Below are 16,981 nucleotides of genomic sequence, written 5' to 3'. Positions count from 1 at the left end.
TTCTTTGTTAAGAGCTTAGCGTTGTGGCATAAGCAGACAGAAATAGGCTCCCTGCTCATCTGATTCCTATCAAGTCTCTCAATGATTTTGTATTCACAAACACACTACATGTTTAATTTTTTAAAAAAGATTTATTTATTTTATGTATATGAGTGCTCTATCTTTATGTATGACTTTATGCCAGAAGAGGGAACCAGATCTCATTATAGATGGTTGACCACCATGTGGTTGCTGGGAATTGAACTTAGGACCTCTGGAAGAGCAACCAGTGTTCTTAAATGCTGAGTAATTTCCAGCCCTTACATGTTTAATTTTTTATAAACTATCAAAATGAACTAATTCTTCCTGTATGTTTCAGAAGTATGTTACTGAATTGTATTTATTGAAATACCTGATGCAAATGAGTATTAGTTGAGATTGTCTAAAGTTATTAAAAGATAGGACCCAACTTATAGTAAGAAAGGGGCACAGATCTTGACCCATAGCTTTGCGACAGTAAAGACTTAGCTCTACTGAGACTTCTAAAGAGCACTAAGAATAATAAAAGACATTTTCAAAAATATTATTCTTGGAGAAAAACCCAGGAAGGCAGCAGTTTATTTATGAAACTGTAACGATAATGCATGCCAAGAACATCAAACTCCGTCTCATCCATTTGATCTGTTTTTTTTTATTAAGAAAGTAATTGTTTAATTAAAAATAGTAGATCCAAGTTATTGAGAGAGAATTAAATGAGAAAGGAACTAACTATTCTTAGTGGCTCAGATTACTGCCCCCATCCTAGGTTAAAAAAAAAAAGAAGTTTAATGTTTATCTCAGTGTTCCTGGTTTCTGAACAGTCTTGTGACTGGATGATGTGAAAGACTGACACATTTCTTAAAAAAAATTCTTTGACATGTAACTCATAATCAATAAAGGATTCATTCTTCAAAGTGTGGAACTTGGCAGGTGTTTATATATAAAACATATATATATATAGTTAATTAATCCTAAATTATTTATATATAACATATATATTGTTAATTAATACTGCCACAAGCCTCAAATCTGCTCATTACTAAAACCTGCTGTCTGTAAGAGGAGTCTGAAGAACAGTCATTGAGGAGAATGAGGGTGTTGTTGTTCTGGAAGCAATGTGAAGAAAATGGGCAGCTGTGGCAAAATACATCTAGGAATGAGGCAGCTCGTTAGATTTAGTGATGTGGAGGTTACCTGAGATCTACAGCCTGCAGATTTGGAGTATTAAAGAGAAATGGAGAGAACCTGGAGAGTAGTAGAAATGTTTCTAGATATTTTTCTGCAAGGAGAGAAAAGAAACAGTGGCAGTGAAATAGGGTTGAGCATCTTTTGTTAAGTGAAAGAGAAACTAGCTTGTTGATAAGCCAGCAACAGCAGTTCTTTGAGGGCAAAATGTTCCCTATGAATTTCTGAAGTGATGCAGTACTAAATGGGATGAGATTTAGTTCACAAATGTATAGATTGACTTTTATAAAACCTTGGATGCCTAACTGGTGACAATAGTTACATGAGGATGTAGACTCAGGGAGGTACTGCTCTGGCCATGGGCATTTATAGAAGTCTTTTTTACATAGCTTCACTTCTTTTGCTTTCAGTGAAGCACGGAAAGCAAAGTCCTTGCTCTGAGTAAGGACAAGGAGGTGGTTTGAGGTTGAGGTGAGGATGGAGGTGTGAAATAGAGTAGGGGTTTGGATGTACGTGGGAGTTTCTTATGTTTGCCCTGGCAGCATTAAGGATGCAGGTGAAGGTCTCTGGTTATGCATGAATTTAAGGTAAGATTAGCCACATTCAGATGCACGGTGTAAAGAGAGTTGGTGGAGAATTGTTCTTAGCCAGGATTATGACTTTACTAACTGCACATGATGTAATGAGAAACAGGCAAGGAGGCTGAAGCTGACTGCAGGGAAGTGATTTGAACATCGATCAGGCTGTGAAGGGAGAGGGAAGACATAAAAGGTAAGGAACATCTGTGCAAGAGATGACGGTGGTTCTTGGTAATGTTTTGAAGGGAGAGCTTCCAGATTTCCTAGTGTTGGACAGTGTGTCAGAGAAGAGGAATGACTTTGGAGTTTTTTTGCCTAGCAGTTGTAAAAGAGAGTTCCTGTGAACTCAAATATTTCATTGTTTGTGTTCTGTGACTTAGTTACACTTTGTTGGTTATAGCACAGAAAAAAGAAAAAAATAGTAAAATTAAGCAAACCAAATGTTAATGAATCTCAGGCAAATATTGCTAGGTGTGCATGCAGAGACAAGAGGATCTCTGTGCATTCAAGGCTAGTCTAGTCTACAAGGCAAGTCCCAGGGCAGCCAGGGCTGCACTGTGAGACTGTTTAAAAAATAGAAAAAAGGGGGGAAAGTCAGGTAAGTGCTTGACTCCCTCCTTCTTTCCTTCCTCCCTACCTCTCTCCCTCCTTCCTTATAAATAAACACCGAATAATGAACCCTGAATTTCACACTGATTTAGGTAGTTTTCAAGGCAATGGAAGCTTTACACTGAACAAGACACCTAAATAATTTGCACTTGGCTTAGTTAATATTGAGAAACTAATATGGATAATGCATGAAATAAATGGATCACAGTATCTTAAACTGTATTGTGTGTATACTTAGCTCCTGGGAGCTGGTTCAGTTGATTGTATACTTTTCATATTTTTGATGCTTGCCCAGAAAATTACATTATGTATAAAAAACGTAATGGTATACTCCAAAAGTTATTAAACAAAAGTAAGTTTAAGAGCTGATGAACTCGAGTTTATATTTTACCATCTACATGTGAAAATACCTTTCTTCTTCACTGGAACCTATTTCCCTTTTGGACTAGAAACGGTGCTGTGCAGACTGATGGAACAGAGCTTAGGGCACCTTAGTGGCAGACGTTACACTCTTGTAAAGAGTGGAGGATAGTGCGTGAGTGTCATGAGTTTTAGGTAGTGGCTGACTATCCCTTTCCTTCCTCCCTTCTTCCTTCTCTTCCCTTTCACTCCTTTTTCTCTCCTGCCTCTCTTATGAGTCAAAGTCTCATGTAATCCTGTCTGGCCTCAAACTCACTGTGCAGCTGAGGTTGTCCTTCCACTCCAAATCCTGCTTCTGCCTCCTAAATCCTAAAGGGATTATACTGCACTTGACTCTGAGTGTATCATTTTATAACCTTTAATTGCTGTCTTCCACGAAACCTACAGGGCTGGGTGAGAATGATTGAATATGAAGAAACCATGAAAAGGAATAAAAACACTTCTTGAGAGAAAAAATAAAGATATTTTGGGGATATTTGAGTTTACATTACTGGCAATGGACTAGTGTGCCATATGTGAGGAATCTTCAGTGATAATTATGAACTGCCATCACAAAAATACCGTGTTTGTGTGCACACGTGTTCTGGCTGGTTTCCTATATAGATAGTGGTGGAGTTTCAACATAGATCTGCGGATGCTTCTAAGTTCTGTGACTGCATTCTCCTGCTGTGGTACACATACCCGTTCCTCCCTCTTTGCTTATGACAGTAGGAGAGTTTTGTTACAGAAGAGTAGGGAAGGAAATTCCTGCTTCAATTGCTGAGACCTTATTGCTGTGGTAATGGACTCTTTTCCAATTGGAAAACTATGTTTTATTACAAAACATTAATAATTTCCTAAAACAATTGATTGAAGAAAAAAACAAGCAAAACTATGTTGTCATAGCATAGTGTTCCCCTGAAGTCAAGTAGCTAGCTAGCTAAATGAGCATCTTCCTTTCCAAAGCAATGTCTTTTGAAGTTTTGTACTTCCTCTCAGTGGTATTTTGAAGGAAACTAAATTCAAAAATTTAAAAAATTAGGATTCCTGATTTTAAACTTGCTTTCAGAATAGTCCTTTGGGGAATGGGAATATAGTTTAGAGGTAGGGCACTTGCCTAGAAAATGAGTGCCAGTATCACATAAAACAAGTGGATAAATGAATTCAAATGAATGGATCTTTTTCTGCAGATTATTCTTTGTTGGTAGTGTTAAGATTAGGAAACCTGACTCTTTAAACATCTTAGGAGGAGGAGGGAAAGAAGTGCTCTAGGTTAGAACAGACTTGGACTAAACTACATACAACTCTGCAACTACCTAACCTTTTGCCTTTGGAGAACGCTGTGAAAGCCTTGGTTTATTTGTCATGAGAACATCTGAATTAATCAAGTAGAACACCATGTGTGTTACAGCCACAGTGAGTGTTGCATTCACTTTGTTTCTGTTATGTCTCATTGTAGTTCCGAGTCTGTTTGGGTTGGGGGAGATCAGAAGTTATTTGAGTTAAATCTACTTAAAATTTTGTTTTGATGATTTTCCTTGACAGTAGTTTAACAGAAGAATCGGACTGCTGGAGAGTTAGTAGATTTCTTCTGTGACATTGAGTAGCTAACTAATCACAGTGGGCACCTTACCATTCTTGGTAGTAATAAATATCTACAGAGTATCAAATGAATGCATGTTCCTATATATAATATATATGTATAATTTAGTTCTTACGAACTTTGTAAAATTTGGTATTATTTCCATTCTATGGTTGAAGAAATTAAGGAATAGAGGCTAAACAATTTTTCTTATTTAGTTAAAAATTGAAAACAAATCGAATTTTTTTCTCCTAGAGCATTCAACTTTCATCTGTAATATTGACACTAATTTAGTTTTATATGATTTTAAGTCCTTACATTGATAGAGAAATAAAACAATGAATTGTTCTTGGATTATAACTTGACAGTAAGAACAAGGTTCTCTTTATTTCCCTAGTGTGGACTTAGGTGGGATAGTATTAGTGACTATTGTTCATTGTAGCTTGTTTTCATAGTGCCTCTTTCAGTTACTATTATTAGTGTGTGTGTGTGTGTGTGTGTGTGTGTGTGTGTGTGTGCGCCCTTGTGCAGTAGGATCTCAAATAGCTCTCATCTTAGAGATAGTCTAAGAAGAGCAAGTGCTGCTTGGGGTCCTACTTCTCAGTTATCTCCATCATGTTGCATTCAGCCAATGAAATTTCCTTATTTTTGGAGAGGAGTTAGAAATTGCTTCTCTGTGTTCAAAATATTTTTTGTTAAAATTTTATAACATCCCGGGAAACCATAAGTCAATAAGTATGTACACCTGTTTGCTTTCTTTTTTCTTTTACACCTAGTCAACAATATTTTCCAATTTAACAGATGCTACAGTGCTGCAGACAAATGCATTATTACATTCTGGGAAGACTTATAGCATAAGAGAAAATGTGAAAAAAAGGGGTAGCTGTGTGTGAAGAACCAAATATGGCTATATAAAGAACTCCATAATTAACATACATTGAAGGAGCATGTTAACCAAGAATTATGTTGTATAGAGGACTGTGTTAGGAAATGAATCATATTCACATTAAGACTTTTGAGGTAAAAGCAGTAATTCTAGCACCTACTGAAAAGAGTTTCAGAGATCTAAGAAATAGCTTTGGGTAGATGGGAATAAATGAGAGTGAAGTAATCAGATAAATTCTAATTTTAAAAATGCCACGAAAGTGGGAAGCACTGAGTTTATATCTCATAATTCATTTAAAATCACAAAAAATAACATATTGGTAGGAGATCTTTTAACTTAAAGTGAAGAGAAACCACTTTGTTATTGCTAGGGTCAGGGTAAATTAATCGGCACCTATTATATTACAGAGGATCCAGAGCTCCAAGAGGCAGTCAGTTAGAAGGGGCTGCTTACAAAAGGCTCTTAGTTTTCTTTAGAATAACACATCGCTGTGATTAGATGTAGCTGCATGGGGCTTCTAGGCCTTTTGTTTGCAAGATCTGTCTTCTTGATCAGCAGAAAGTCTTAGGTGTTAGGGAATCTAGAGTTCTTCATTTGTGTCTTGATCGCACTGTAGTATAGCGCACGTCTGATGTAATAGGCTCTTGTTCTCCTTCGTCGTCTGCTGTGTAATGTGCCTTAGTAAATGATAGGATCTTTTAGAGGCCTGTTGGTCACCAGATAATATAGTATGTTTTATAATTGAATACTTTACACTTTTTAAAAAAATCTTTGAGAACTGCCTATTAATTCTACTACATGCTGGGTGTCTCATGCTTGATGTAGGGAGAGTAAGAGAATACTGGAATGCAAGAGTGCTGTTGACCTAGAGAGGGTATTACATCATTCATTCTTTGTGAGTTTGAATCCTGTATTTGGTATGTTAGAAAGTGATGCTAGAGAATTATCCCTGATGATGTTAAAATTTGTTCTGAAAGTATTCAGATTGAAATATTTGATTTGATAAATGTTTGGACTGTTCATGGATGAAATAAATACAAACTGTTTTATTTTTCTTTCAGTGGTAGTAATTAAGCAAATCCTAATCATGCGACTCTTAAGTAGTCACCAAGATGATAAGCTGAGCTCTTGGCAGGGTGTGATACTACACGTGGTTAGTGGGCCACAGCCACTGACTTATGGTTAAGAGTCTTCTGGCTCTACTTCTTATTCATTTCTGCTTGAAGTTTACCGACTCAACTTATAAGAGGGAAGCTAACGATTGCATTTATTGTTTCAATGCTCCCCCATCTCTTAGTAGATTTCTAAACTATTCTCTATGTATGTCAATAAACTGTGATGACAAAATAGATAGTATGGTATATATGTTTTTTCCAGTGGAAGCTCACTGTCATTACATTTGGTGCAGTTCAGAAGCTTTGTATGGCCTGGCTTAGCCAAACAGAGGAGAAATGTATCTTGTCTAGATGACTTTTAATCCTGAAATGTCAGCCTTGCCTGTTTCCTTTCCCTCATGAGAGTCCCTTGTCATTTCAGTATGTGACCTTTTCTTTAACTTTTTATTACAGTTTATGTTCTTTGTTTTTTTGTTTTCTTGTGCTGAGAATAGAACCTAGGGTTTTGTGCTAGCTGCTAGGAAGAACTGCATTAGTGATTCACACCCCTAGCCCTGTAGTTTATCTTCTGTGATTTACTGTCTAGAGTGTTGTGACAGTTATTCTTGGGTGGCAAATATGTATGTATCTCTAGATTAAAGCCAACATATCTTATCAGGGAGATTCAGATAAGCATATGAAAACATAGTCCACATTATGCTAATTGGAAATGCCAGTTAGAACAGTGAGATATGTCATACCCCTTAAAGTTTGGCAGACCCTGGGCATTGACAGTACCAGCTCTTGATGAAGTGTGGAGCACCAGGAACTCATACAGTGCTGGTCGAGTGGACAGTAGTGTAAATACTATTAGAAAGCGATTTGGCAGTTTCTTACAAAGCTATCAGTCTCCCATGAAGTCTGGTGATTACATCTGTTGGTATTTATCCAGAAGAGTTGGAAAATCATTTATACAAAAACCTACACAGAATTGTTTGTAGCAGCTTCGTTCATGATGGCAAAGCTTAGCAGCCAAGATGTCTTCCAGTAGGAAATGGATAGATAAACTGTGGTTCATCCAGACAGTGAAATATTTAGCCTAAAAGGAAATGAGCCAGTGCTAAAAAACACAAATCTGAGATTGTGTGCATGAGTGTGTGTCTCTTTCTCTCTCTGTGTGTCTGTGTCTCTCTGTGTGTATACATTATGTACATGATTTAATGTGAGTGTGTACAGGGGCCTGAGGTAGATGTCAGTATCTTTCTCAGTCATTTTGAGACTAGGTCTCTCATGAACCTGGAGCTTACAGGTGCCACTGTACTTGCTGGGCAACAAGCTCCAGGGTCTTCCTGAATCTGTCTCACTAGTTGGGATCATAGGTGCACCCAGAGGCTACTTCTTCTTCCTCTTCTTCCTTTTCTTCCTCTTGTTCCTCTTCATCCTCTTTGTCCCCTTCGTCCCCTTCTTCTCCTTCGTCCCCTTCTTCCTTCTCCTCCTCTTCTCCTCTTCCTTCTCCTCCTCTTCTCCTCCTCCTCCTCCTCTACCTTCTCCTCCCCCTCCTCGTCCCCCTCTTCTCCTTTTCTTTCTCTTCCTCTCCTCTTCTCCTCCTCCCCTCCCCCCCTCCTCCTTCCTTCTTTTTTAAAGCGTGGGTGCTTAGTCCATTTTTATGTAGCACACACAATATTGACTGAGACATCTCTGAGTCCCCAGAGTGGAATCTTCAGTGCATTTTGCTAGTCAAAAGAAGTCATACTGTGAAGGCTGTATCATAAGGATCTAAACTATGAGAAAAGACAAAACTAAAAACATCAGCAGGTACCAGGGGTTGGGAATGAGGGATGAACAGGTAGGACACAGGATTTTGGGAGGCAGTCCCACTGCCTCTGCCTCTTGAGTGCTGGGATTAAAGGCATGTGCCACCACCGCCCGGCGGCACATTGTTTTTTAGACATACTAGATTAATACTGTAGGTAGGGTATGGATAGTATTGGTAGAGTCATAACAGCCTTAGTTCTCGACCTCATGTAATTTCATCACAGTTCCTTTCTCTACTGCAGGGATCTTGTGAAGGCTGTGTTAAACATTAAAAGTTTTGCTTGGCTGTTTTTGCTTAGTATGCTGTTTATTGTGTTCAATAAGTAAATAGTAATATCTGACAGTGAGTGAACATCATATTAACCCTTAGATGAACATGAAATAGTTGAGTAGAAGTACAGTATTACTAAATTTGTACTGCCTACTTAGATTTAACCTTAACCATAAAGGAATGAGGAATTTATCAATTGATCCAGCTTGGATTTCTAATGCCATGAATAATTTCTTAAAAGGCTTCTCCAAACATTTATTTTTAAAAGCTGTTTAATAAACCGAGCAGTGGTGGTGCACACCTTTAATCCCAGCACTTAGGAGGCAGAGGCAGGTGGACCTCTGAGTTTGAGGCCAGCCTGGTCTACAGAGCAAGTTCCAGGACAGCTAGAGCTGCACAGAGAAACACTATCTTGGAAAACAGCAAAAAAAAAAAAAAAAAAGCCCCCCCCCCCCCCAGAAAAAACACCCAAAGAAGCCAATTAAAAAGTAATTCAGTAAACAATTATTTTTGAATGTTTCTGACTGTTCTAGGCAGTGTGGAGAGGAATAATCAAAACAAAGCCTGTGATTTTTGTGGTGGCCTCTCAGTGTGGGAGTAGTAAGAAATAAAGATGTACATATTGCGTCCACTGTGATAAAAGGCTGTGGAGAAGAGATTGCAGGGGAGGCTGTTTGAGATAGGGACTGGGGAGGAATCTGGGCCTTGGGATGAAGGGAGACCATCCCCTGTGGTTATAATAGGGAGAAATCATGTTGCCAGCAAAGGGAACTGCAAACATGGGCTTCCTTGCCAGTGAGAAATTATTTGTTTTTTCTTTTATTCAGAATAGTCTGTAGACCTTTCTATAAGCTAGTCTTTCCTTTTTTCCTCTGAACACTGGTTGTCCTGTCATTAGCTGTGTAACCCAGACATGTGGCACTCCTCCTGTCTATGCCTCTGGAGTATTGGGATTATAGGCATGTATGGTCATGCCTGGTCCAATTTTATCAGTTTATGCGTTTTCCATGTTCTCTTAATTTTATCATCCTGAGACTTTCTAAAGCCTGGACAGTTCTTACTGTTAATGTCTCTTAGGCAATTTAACTATAAAACCCGTGTAATCAGAGTGAGCAGTATTGGTCTATATATATATATATATATATATATATATATATATATATATTGGTCTATTCTATATCACTTGTAACAAATTCTGTCACCCTATATGAGCAAACTATATGCATATAAAGTCAGTCTGTTGGAGCTGATTACACATCATGTAGATCTTGATTCTTGAAGGCGTAAGTCACAAACAATGCCACACCAGTTTGGAATTATGATTAATAGGGTGGTATTTATTTAAAGGGGAAAAAACTTACAGATCACTGTCCCAGACAACAGCCTCTGTGCAGTCAGGAAGGAGTCTAGTCGCCTGAACCGGAGCAGGAAGCAAAGAGAGTGAAAAGGGAAGTAGCTGCTTTTTTTAAAGGGAGAGAGACCACGCCCCAATGGGCTGGTATCTCAGCGGCTATTGGCTGGAGGAGCGGAAGGACCTCCCGCAACAGATTCTAATTGTTGTTTTGGAGTGTGAAAGCTTACCTTTGAGCTTGCCCATAAACTACATATGAATTTGGACTCAAAGACATATGAATGTTCTAGTCGCCTCATGAATTGAAATCATAATTGAACATTATTACTTCCCCCCAAATTTTTAGGTTTTAGCAAATCTTAGTATTTTGACTATTTGACATTTTGGTTGTGAGTCCTTTTCTTTAATGACTGAATTGTCTCTTCACCCCTGAGTGTTTTTTGACGGGGGTCTCACTGTGTAGTTCTGTCTCGCTGGAGTTTATTATATAGACCAGGCTGGCCTCCAAGTCACAGAGATCCACCTGTCTCTGCCTCCCGAGTGCTGGGATTAAAGATATGTGCCACCACAACTGGTTTAAGCATGTATTGTTTTTTTCTAATCTCTTTTTGTATTGTTTTTAAAAATGTGTATAGGTGTTTTGCCTGCATGTTTCCCTGTCCATTACTTGAATGTTTGTTTCCTGCATTGGTTAGATGAAGGCATCAGAAGCTCAGGAACTGGTGTTACAGATGCTTGTGAACTGCCATGAGAGTGGTGAGACTTGAACCCAGGTTCTCTGGAAGAACAACAAATGGTCTTAACCACTGAGCTACATGTGACATGAAATTGCATTTCCCACCTTCTATAGTTTCCTTTTCTCTTCTATTTTCTTTCAGCACTAAATACATTAAAATTAGTTTTAAATAAAAAATATTAAAATGTTAAATTTTCTGGATATTTTTCAGATTGTAAACTGGAACATGTAGATGTTTGGGTGTGAATTATCTTTTAGAAAGTAAAATACCTTATGATTCTCAGGTACTTTGCTGTAATTATTTTTTATAAATACCAAATTAGATGTTCTTTTATTACTACAGTAGACTTTAGAAAGCATCTGTCCTCTTTGCTTTATTTTAGAGATTAGTGAGATAACTGAGACCATTGTGTTTTGTTCACAGTTGACAATTCACAGCAGGACCAGAAGTGTTGGTGTGATAATCACTCTGTGGCAGTATCTGTTTAATAAATAAATTATATTAAACCTTAATGGCACTGCAACTAGGAATGCATCTGGTTCTGCTGATACTATAATTTTAAATGATACTGTTTTAATGATTTAGTAAAATAATGACAGTAAGTTTGCCAACTTTACAGTCTACCAGTCAGCCATAGAGGATGTGAGTAAAAAAGCTCAGTGCTATCCCATTAAGGCGTGTAGGCTTTTGTTGTCATAGCATCAGAAGGGACCTTTCATCCACCTGGCCTTAAGTCTTTGAAGACCCTCACATGACATTTGCCTTCTTAGTAGTTCTTCATTTTTTATTGTGTTAGTCTATTCCTTTTTAGTTGTGGGATGAAACACAATAGCTCGTGAATGCCTGGCTTTAGCTTTAGTCTTTTAATTTTTGAACAACTTTAATATGATTTTTCAGTTTGTCTTCCATTGGGAGGTGTGTATCTAACAAAAAGATATTAAGGAATACATGAGAAATAAGATTTGAAGAAAATTTCCTTTAAAAATCTTGTAGACCTTAAAATATGCACATTTGAAAAGTTAGATAGACTCTTGGATTATCATGAATTGAAAGCTGTTCTACAGTTTCCTTCCTTACTTGTTTTGAATGCTTCCCTAACCTTCCACTTTAATTCAGCTGGGTTGTACAAAAGTAACACCATCTATTCCCTGATAATTTTTTCTTCTTATTATGAGGAAATCTCTTTTTCTTTAGAAATATTGGATAAACTGAAATCTTGAAAGATAAGTGTTAGATAAATTGAGATGTTGTTGCCTATTGTTAGTTATATTTTTTCTACTCAACTTTGTTTATTATATTTTTTATATTAGAATTTATTTTGGTAAGACAAAAGATCTTGGCTTTAGTCTGAAGTCTGATTTTTTTGTTTGTTTTCCTTCTTGATTTCATCTATCTGTAGCCTGCATCCTAGTATGGCAAGTTAGTAATTGTCTTCTGCTCTGTTTTAGATCCCTGTATATCACTGAGCCCACCGTGCTTCACTGAAGAAGACAGATTTAGTCTGGAAGCGCTTCAGACAATCCATAAACAAATGGATGATGACAAAGACGGTGGGATAGAAGTGGACGAGAGTGATGAAGTAGGTGGAACTCCTCTTCCTGACTTCTCTTTCAATCTCCAGTTTTCCTCTGATTCCTTCAGGACTCAGCCCATTTTTCACTAGTTTTCAATGCCTTTGACTTTTCTCTTTTTTTAAGCTATAATTTTGCTTATTGTATTTATATGACCTTTCTGAATTTCTTTGCTACTTGTGTTTCTCGCCAACCCTCTTCCTCCTTTCCCTCTCCTTTCCAATGTAATTGTGATTTCACAGATTGGTAGTTTGAGATGCCAGTGTGAAATATTACTCAGGCTAGCCTCAAATCCTAGGTTCAAGCAGTGTTTTTAGACACTCACATTGCCCCTCCCTCTGCTTCCTAGTTACATAAACATCTCATAGCCATAGGTTTATCAAACACATATCCTTTTCTGACTGTGTCACTACCCAGTACTGCTATGAAGACTGCTCTGAAATGGTGTGTTAATGACAGTTTATTGCAAATTCTGTGGGTTAACTGGGCAGTGTTTTTCTACTGTCGGTATGGGTGGTCACTGTGGCAGTTGGCATATATTTGTGAGCTGCTCTGATGGTGTCTTACCTGTCATGTTTTCTCTTTCTGTATGTCTGTCATCCAGGAGTCTAGATGAGGGTTTATTACTGCCTGGCAGCTGACTTCTGAGTGGTAGAATTCCAGGAAGTTCCTGTGTATGAATGCTTATCATGACTCTAGTTGCCAGAATTTGCTGGTCAGATTGGTAGAGGCAAGTCATGTCACTTAGCACAGTCTAAGTGGGAAAGGATTATTGCTGCTTCACGGTGACATCGTGCCTGGAAGAGCAGATTTATAGCATGTAGTATCTACCACAGTTGGGTAAAACTACCACAGGTAAGACTTTCCTCTCCCAGAGGCTTGCACAGCACTTAAACCATGAACACTAGCTAGTGGAGAGGAAGTTTCCAGGTTAGTTCCAGGGTGATTTTTCTGTGTCCTCTCTTGTGAAGTCTTAAGTAGTAGGGCCTATTTATGGTGGGCAACCAAGAGTAAAACCAGCGTCGTGTGTTGTTTTGGGGGCCTGTGTGACCTCCCTGACAAACTACTTGTAAGGAAGTTACCTCATACCCGTCATTGAGAATTTTGATAATTAATGATGCCTTCTGGGAGTATCATTGTCAACTCTTTAGGGTACCCCAGTTCATAAAAGCCTATGTTTAAAAAATAGAGCTTAGGATTTTGTCAGTATAAAGTTTATAGAAAGTAATATCTTCTGTTTTTTGTTTCTAATACTGATGTTTAAATACGAATGCAGTATGCCTTTCTACTTTACTATTACTTAAAAAAAATTTAGATGTTCCCTGTGCAGTATGGTAGCCACTAGACACATTTAGTTTTTGAATTTTGAGATTGAGGTACACTATTAACTGTAAAATACATGTAAAAATATGAATATGTAAGGAAAATAAAGTATAAATTTTTAAGTATTGGAGGCTTGGGAGAATGCTTAGTTCATAAAATGTTTGTTGTACAAACATGAAGGACCTAAGTTCAGGTGCCCAGTATATAAAAAAGCTGAGCATGTGGGGCATGCTTGTACTCTCAGTGCTGGGGTAGAGGCAGCTTGATTTGGGAGCTTGCTGTCCAGCCTGTCTAGCTGAATTGGTGAATTCCAGATTCAGTGATATAGCCTGTCTCAAACAATAAGTTGGTGACTGATTGAACAAGGTACCTGACACTACTGAGCTCTGGCCTTCATCCATATATTGCACACAAATATGTGCATATACACACAAAATATTAATGACATGTGTAAGGTGATAGTGTTTTGGACAGACTAGTGACATCAAATGCAGTTTTGCAGTTAACTTATTTTTGTTTAATGTGACTTTTACAAAATTTAAATGTGTGGTGATATGGGATTCCCCTCTGTATGCTGTGAATACCATTGGTTAATAAAGAAACTCGCTTGGCCTGATAGGGTAGAACAGAGCTAGGTGGGGTGGGGGACACTAATCTGAATGCTGGGAGAAGGAAGGTGGAAGGAAGGCTGAGTCAGGGGAGACGCCATGGAGCTGCAGCCAGAAACAGACATGCTGAAACCTTACCAGTAAGCCATGAGCCTCGTGGTAAAATATAAAATAATGGGCTAAGTCTAGATGTAAGAGCTGGCTAGCAATATGGTTAAGTAATTGCCCAAGCAGCGATTTAATTAATACAGTTTTTGTGTGATTATTTCAGGAGTCTGGGTACCGGGAAACGAACAAGTAGCCTCCTTACTACAGTGTGGTGATATTTTTTGTCTGTGCTATAACAAATAAAGCTTACCCGAGGATCAGAGTGTAGAGCTACCCACTAGTTAACCATAGAGGCTGGGCAGTGGTGGCATACAACTTTAATCCCAGCATTTGGGAGGCAGGGGCAGATAGATCTCTTTAAATTCAAGGCCGCCCTGGAGTACACAAGATCGAATCTGTCTAGGAGAGAAACAGAGCTCACACAAAGGTGATTCCAGCACTTGGGATCACACGCCTTTAATCCCAGCACTAGGGAGGAGGAGACAGGAGCAATAGGGCTGGCTGGAGAAAGGACTATAAGGTGGGAGGAGCTCAAGGCATTCAGTCTGAGGACTTGGAGAGATAGGCTACATCATTTGGTCTGAGGATTTTGTAGAGGTAAGAACTAGTGACTGGCTACTCTGCTTCTCTGATCTTTCAGCTTTCACTCCCTAATATTGGACTCCGGGTTTTTATTAAAAATACCAATTAGAATTCTCACTACATAAATGTATAGATCCGTTTTGTTCTGACTGCACTAGTTTTAGAGGGCCTTAAAGAATGACTTGTTAATTCTGAAGTTCTTGTACTAGTTCAATTTTATTATTTTGTTTTTAAAATTTAAAGTATCTCGTTAAAATGTAAATAATTCTATAATAGGGCCTCAATTAGCCATAGTTAATGAGTTTAATGAGATAGCATAGTGGAGGCAGACATGGTGCAGTAGAAAGAGCTGAGAGTCCTACATTTTGTTCTGCAAGTAACAGGAAGTGAACTGAGTCCCACACTGGGTGTAGTTTGAGCACATGAGACCTCAAAGCTCTCTCCCACAGTGACACACTTCCTCCAACAAGCCCACACTTCCTAATAGTGTCTTTCCTATAGACCAAGCATTCATATACATGAGTCTGTGGGGGACGTACCTATTCAAATTACCAAGAGAAGGATCAGTAACACAGAGTCTCACAGGCTTTTTATTTTTTAATGTGTGTGTGTCCTGTATGTCATATGTACGCTGTGTGTTCGAGTGTCTGGTGCCCATAGAGGCAGGAAGAGGGCACTAGGTACCCTGAAATTAGAGTCAAAGTTGGTTGTAAGCTGCCATGTGGGTGCTGGGGATTGAACTCAGGTTCCTCTGCAAGAAAAGCAAGTGCTCGAACTGCTGATCCATCTCTTCAGCCTGAAGGTCACCGTTTCTGTATTTAAAGTGATTGTTCATTTCTTTCTTCTAGCCTGTTTGTTGGAACTTAGATATTGTCCAACTGATACTCTGGGGTGGTGTTCAGGAAAATGAATGGGAAGATTTCTGGACTATCAGGGCCACCTTAGATGCTGCTAACCACAACTTGTTCTGTATTCTGCTAACTAGAATTGTTCAGTAGGAAGTTTATTCACAGGATTAGAAAACATTGAAGTAGTAAAATTATGTTAGTTCACATTTGTTCTTAAAACAAAGATGTCTTATTGAATATAAATATTAAGAGAACTTAGAAATAATATTGGTAAATCACTCAGTGATCCGATAGGAGTGAAAGTAAAGAACTATGAGGAAGTTGACAGTAGTTCTGCCTACCTGTACTCTGTTTTCTTGCTGCTGCTCTGTCATTATAGTAAGAAACTTCAGTGAATAATACCTGTATTTAAATAATATGTATTAGATAATAAATAGGTGTATATGAACCATTTACAAGTGTGAAACTTAAAAATGAGACACAATTAAACTCCTTTCTTTCTAGCTGCATTAGATTGCATACCCCTCTGTGTGATTTGAACAGCTCAATTTGGAGGTCTTTGCACTAACAAATTCTAAAAACAAGTTCATGCTATATGCTTCATGGTTCACTCTGCACTTTATAAGAACAGACAATTCTGAGACTCTTGAAGTGCATTCAAGGCATGAAATCAAACTTTTTAAGGCGTGATGTGTGATTAAAGGTTACGAGTAGTGTTTTGTAATGAGTGGTGACTCTAAATTACATTTACGAGTGTATTAGTATAATTTGTTTGAATGGAGATCATCTGGCATTCTTCTAAAAGGAAAGGCCGGTCAAAAGCGAGGTGAAGAAAGTAGGTAAAAGATATTTTGCTGCTTGTTTAATAAAATTATTGATAGTTATTCTGGGTTCTTTTTTTCTTAACTGTGGGACTAGACATATGAAGTTATATGTGGAATAACATTTAACATTTACTATTTGTTTTACAGTATAAGTACTTAGTACTAAAGTGTTATAGGAACACTATGAGCAAAGAATATGCTGTTATTATCTGACTCGGATATATTGGAGAGGTTGGGCCATATGGCATGGTCACTGGCTTAGAAGTCATAGAACGAGGTTTTTAAGTTCAACCTGAATCATAACTCATGTTCTTGGCTCATAGTTTGTGTTGTTTTTCTCTATGTGTATCATTAATTTCTAAAAAATAGATGAAAAGGGAATTGGCACAGTGGGGAGAAACAACAGAACAAAGACTGCTTTCTAGAAAACCAACATTAGCTTGATAACAAGAGTTCTTGAGCAGTGCCCAGCCCTGCTGAGTCAGAAGTCTGGGGTGGAACTAAATGATTTGTACCAAGTCCTTTGATGATGATGAAGTTTGAGGGTCATTTTATAACATGAATAAAAGATAAAGAAACACTTAAATTGGTG

At 38.0% G+C, this 16,981-nt stretch overlaps 1 protein-coding gene across 2 annotated transcripts in view; it reads left to right on the top strand.

Annotated features, from left to right (window-relative positions):
• The window catches only part of Stim2 (stromal interaction molecule 2), a 127,315-nt gene that overhangs the window by 38,106 nt on the left and 72,228 nt on the right, over positions 1 to 16,981 (top strand). For both annotated transcript variants that reach the window (XM_041671467.1, XM_041671469.1), the window contains exon 2: positions 11,974 to 12,104. In XM_041671467.1, the coding sequence (XP_041527401.1) occupies positions 11,974 to 12,104 (131 nt within the window). The remainder of the gene's footprint in view (positions 1 to 11,973; positions 12,105 to 16,981) is intronic.

Source organism: Microtus oregoni, unplaced genomic scaffold, assembly GCF_018167655.1.
Source record: "Microtus oregoni isolate MIOR12 unplaced genomic scaffold, Mior012 000021F_ref0000039, whole genome shotgun sequence".
In the NCBI taxonomy this organism is placed as follows: Eukaryota; Metazoa; Chordata; class Mammalia; order Rodentia; family Cricetidae; genus Microtus; species Microtus oregoni.
Note: the sequence above shows the minus strand (reverse complement) of the source record. Positions and strands in the feature narration are given on the sequence as shown.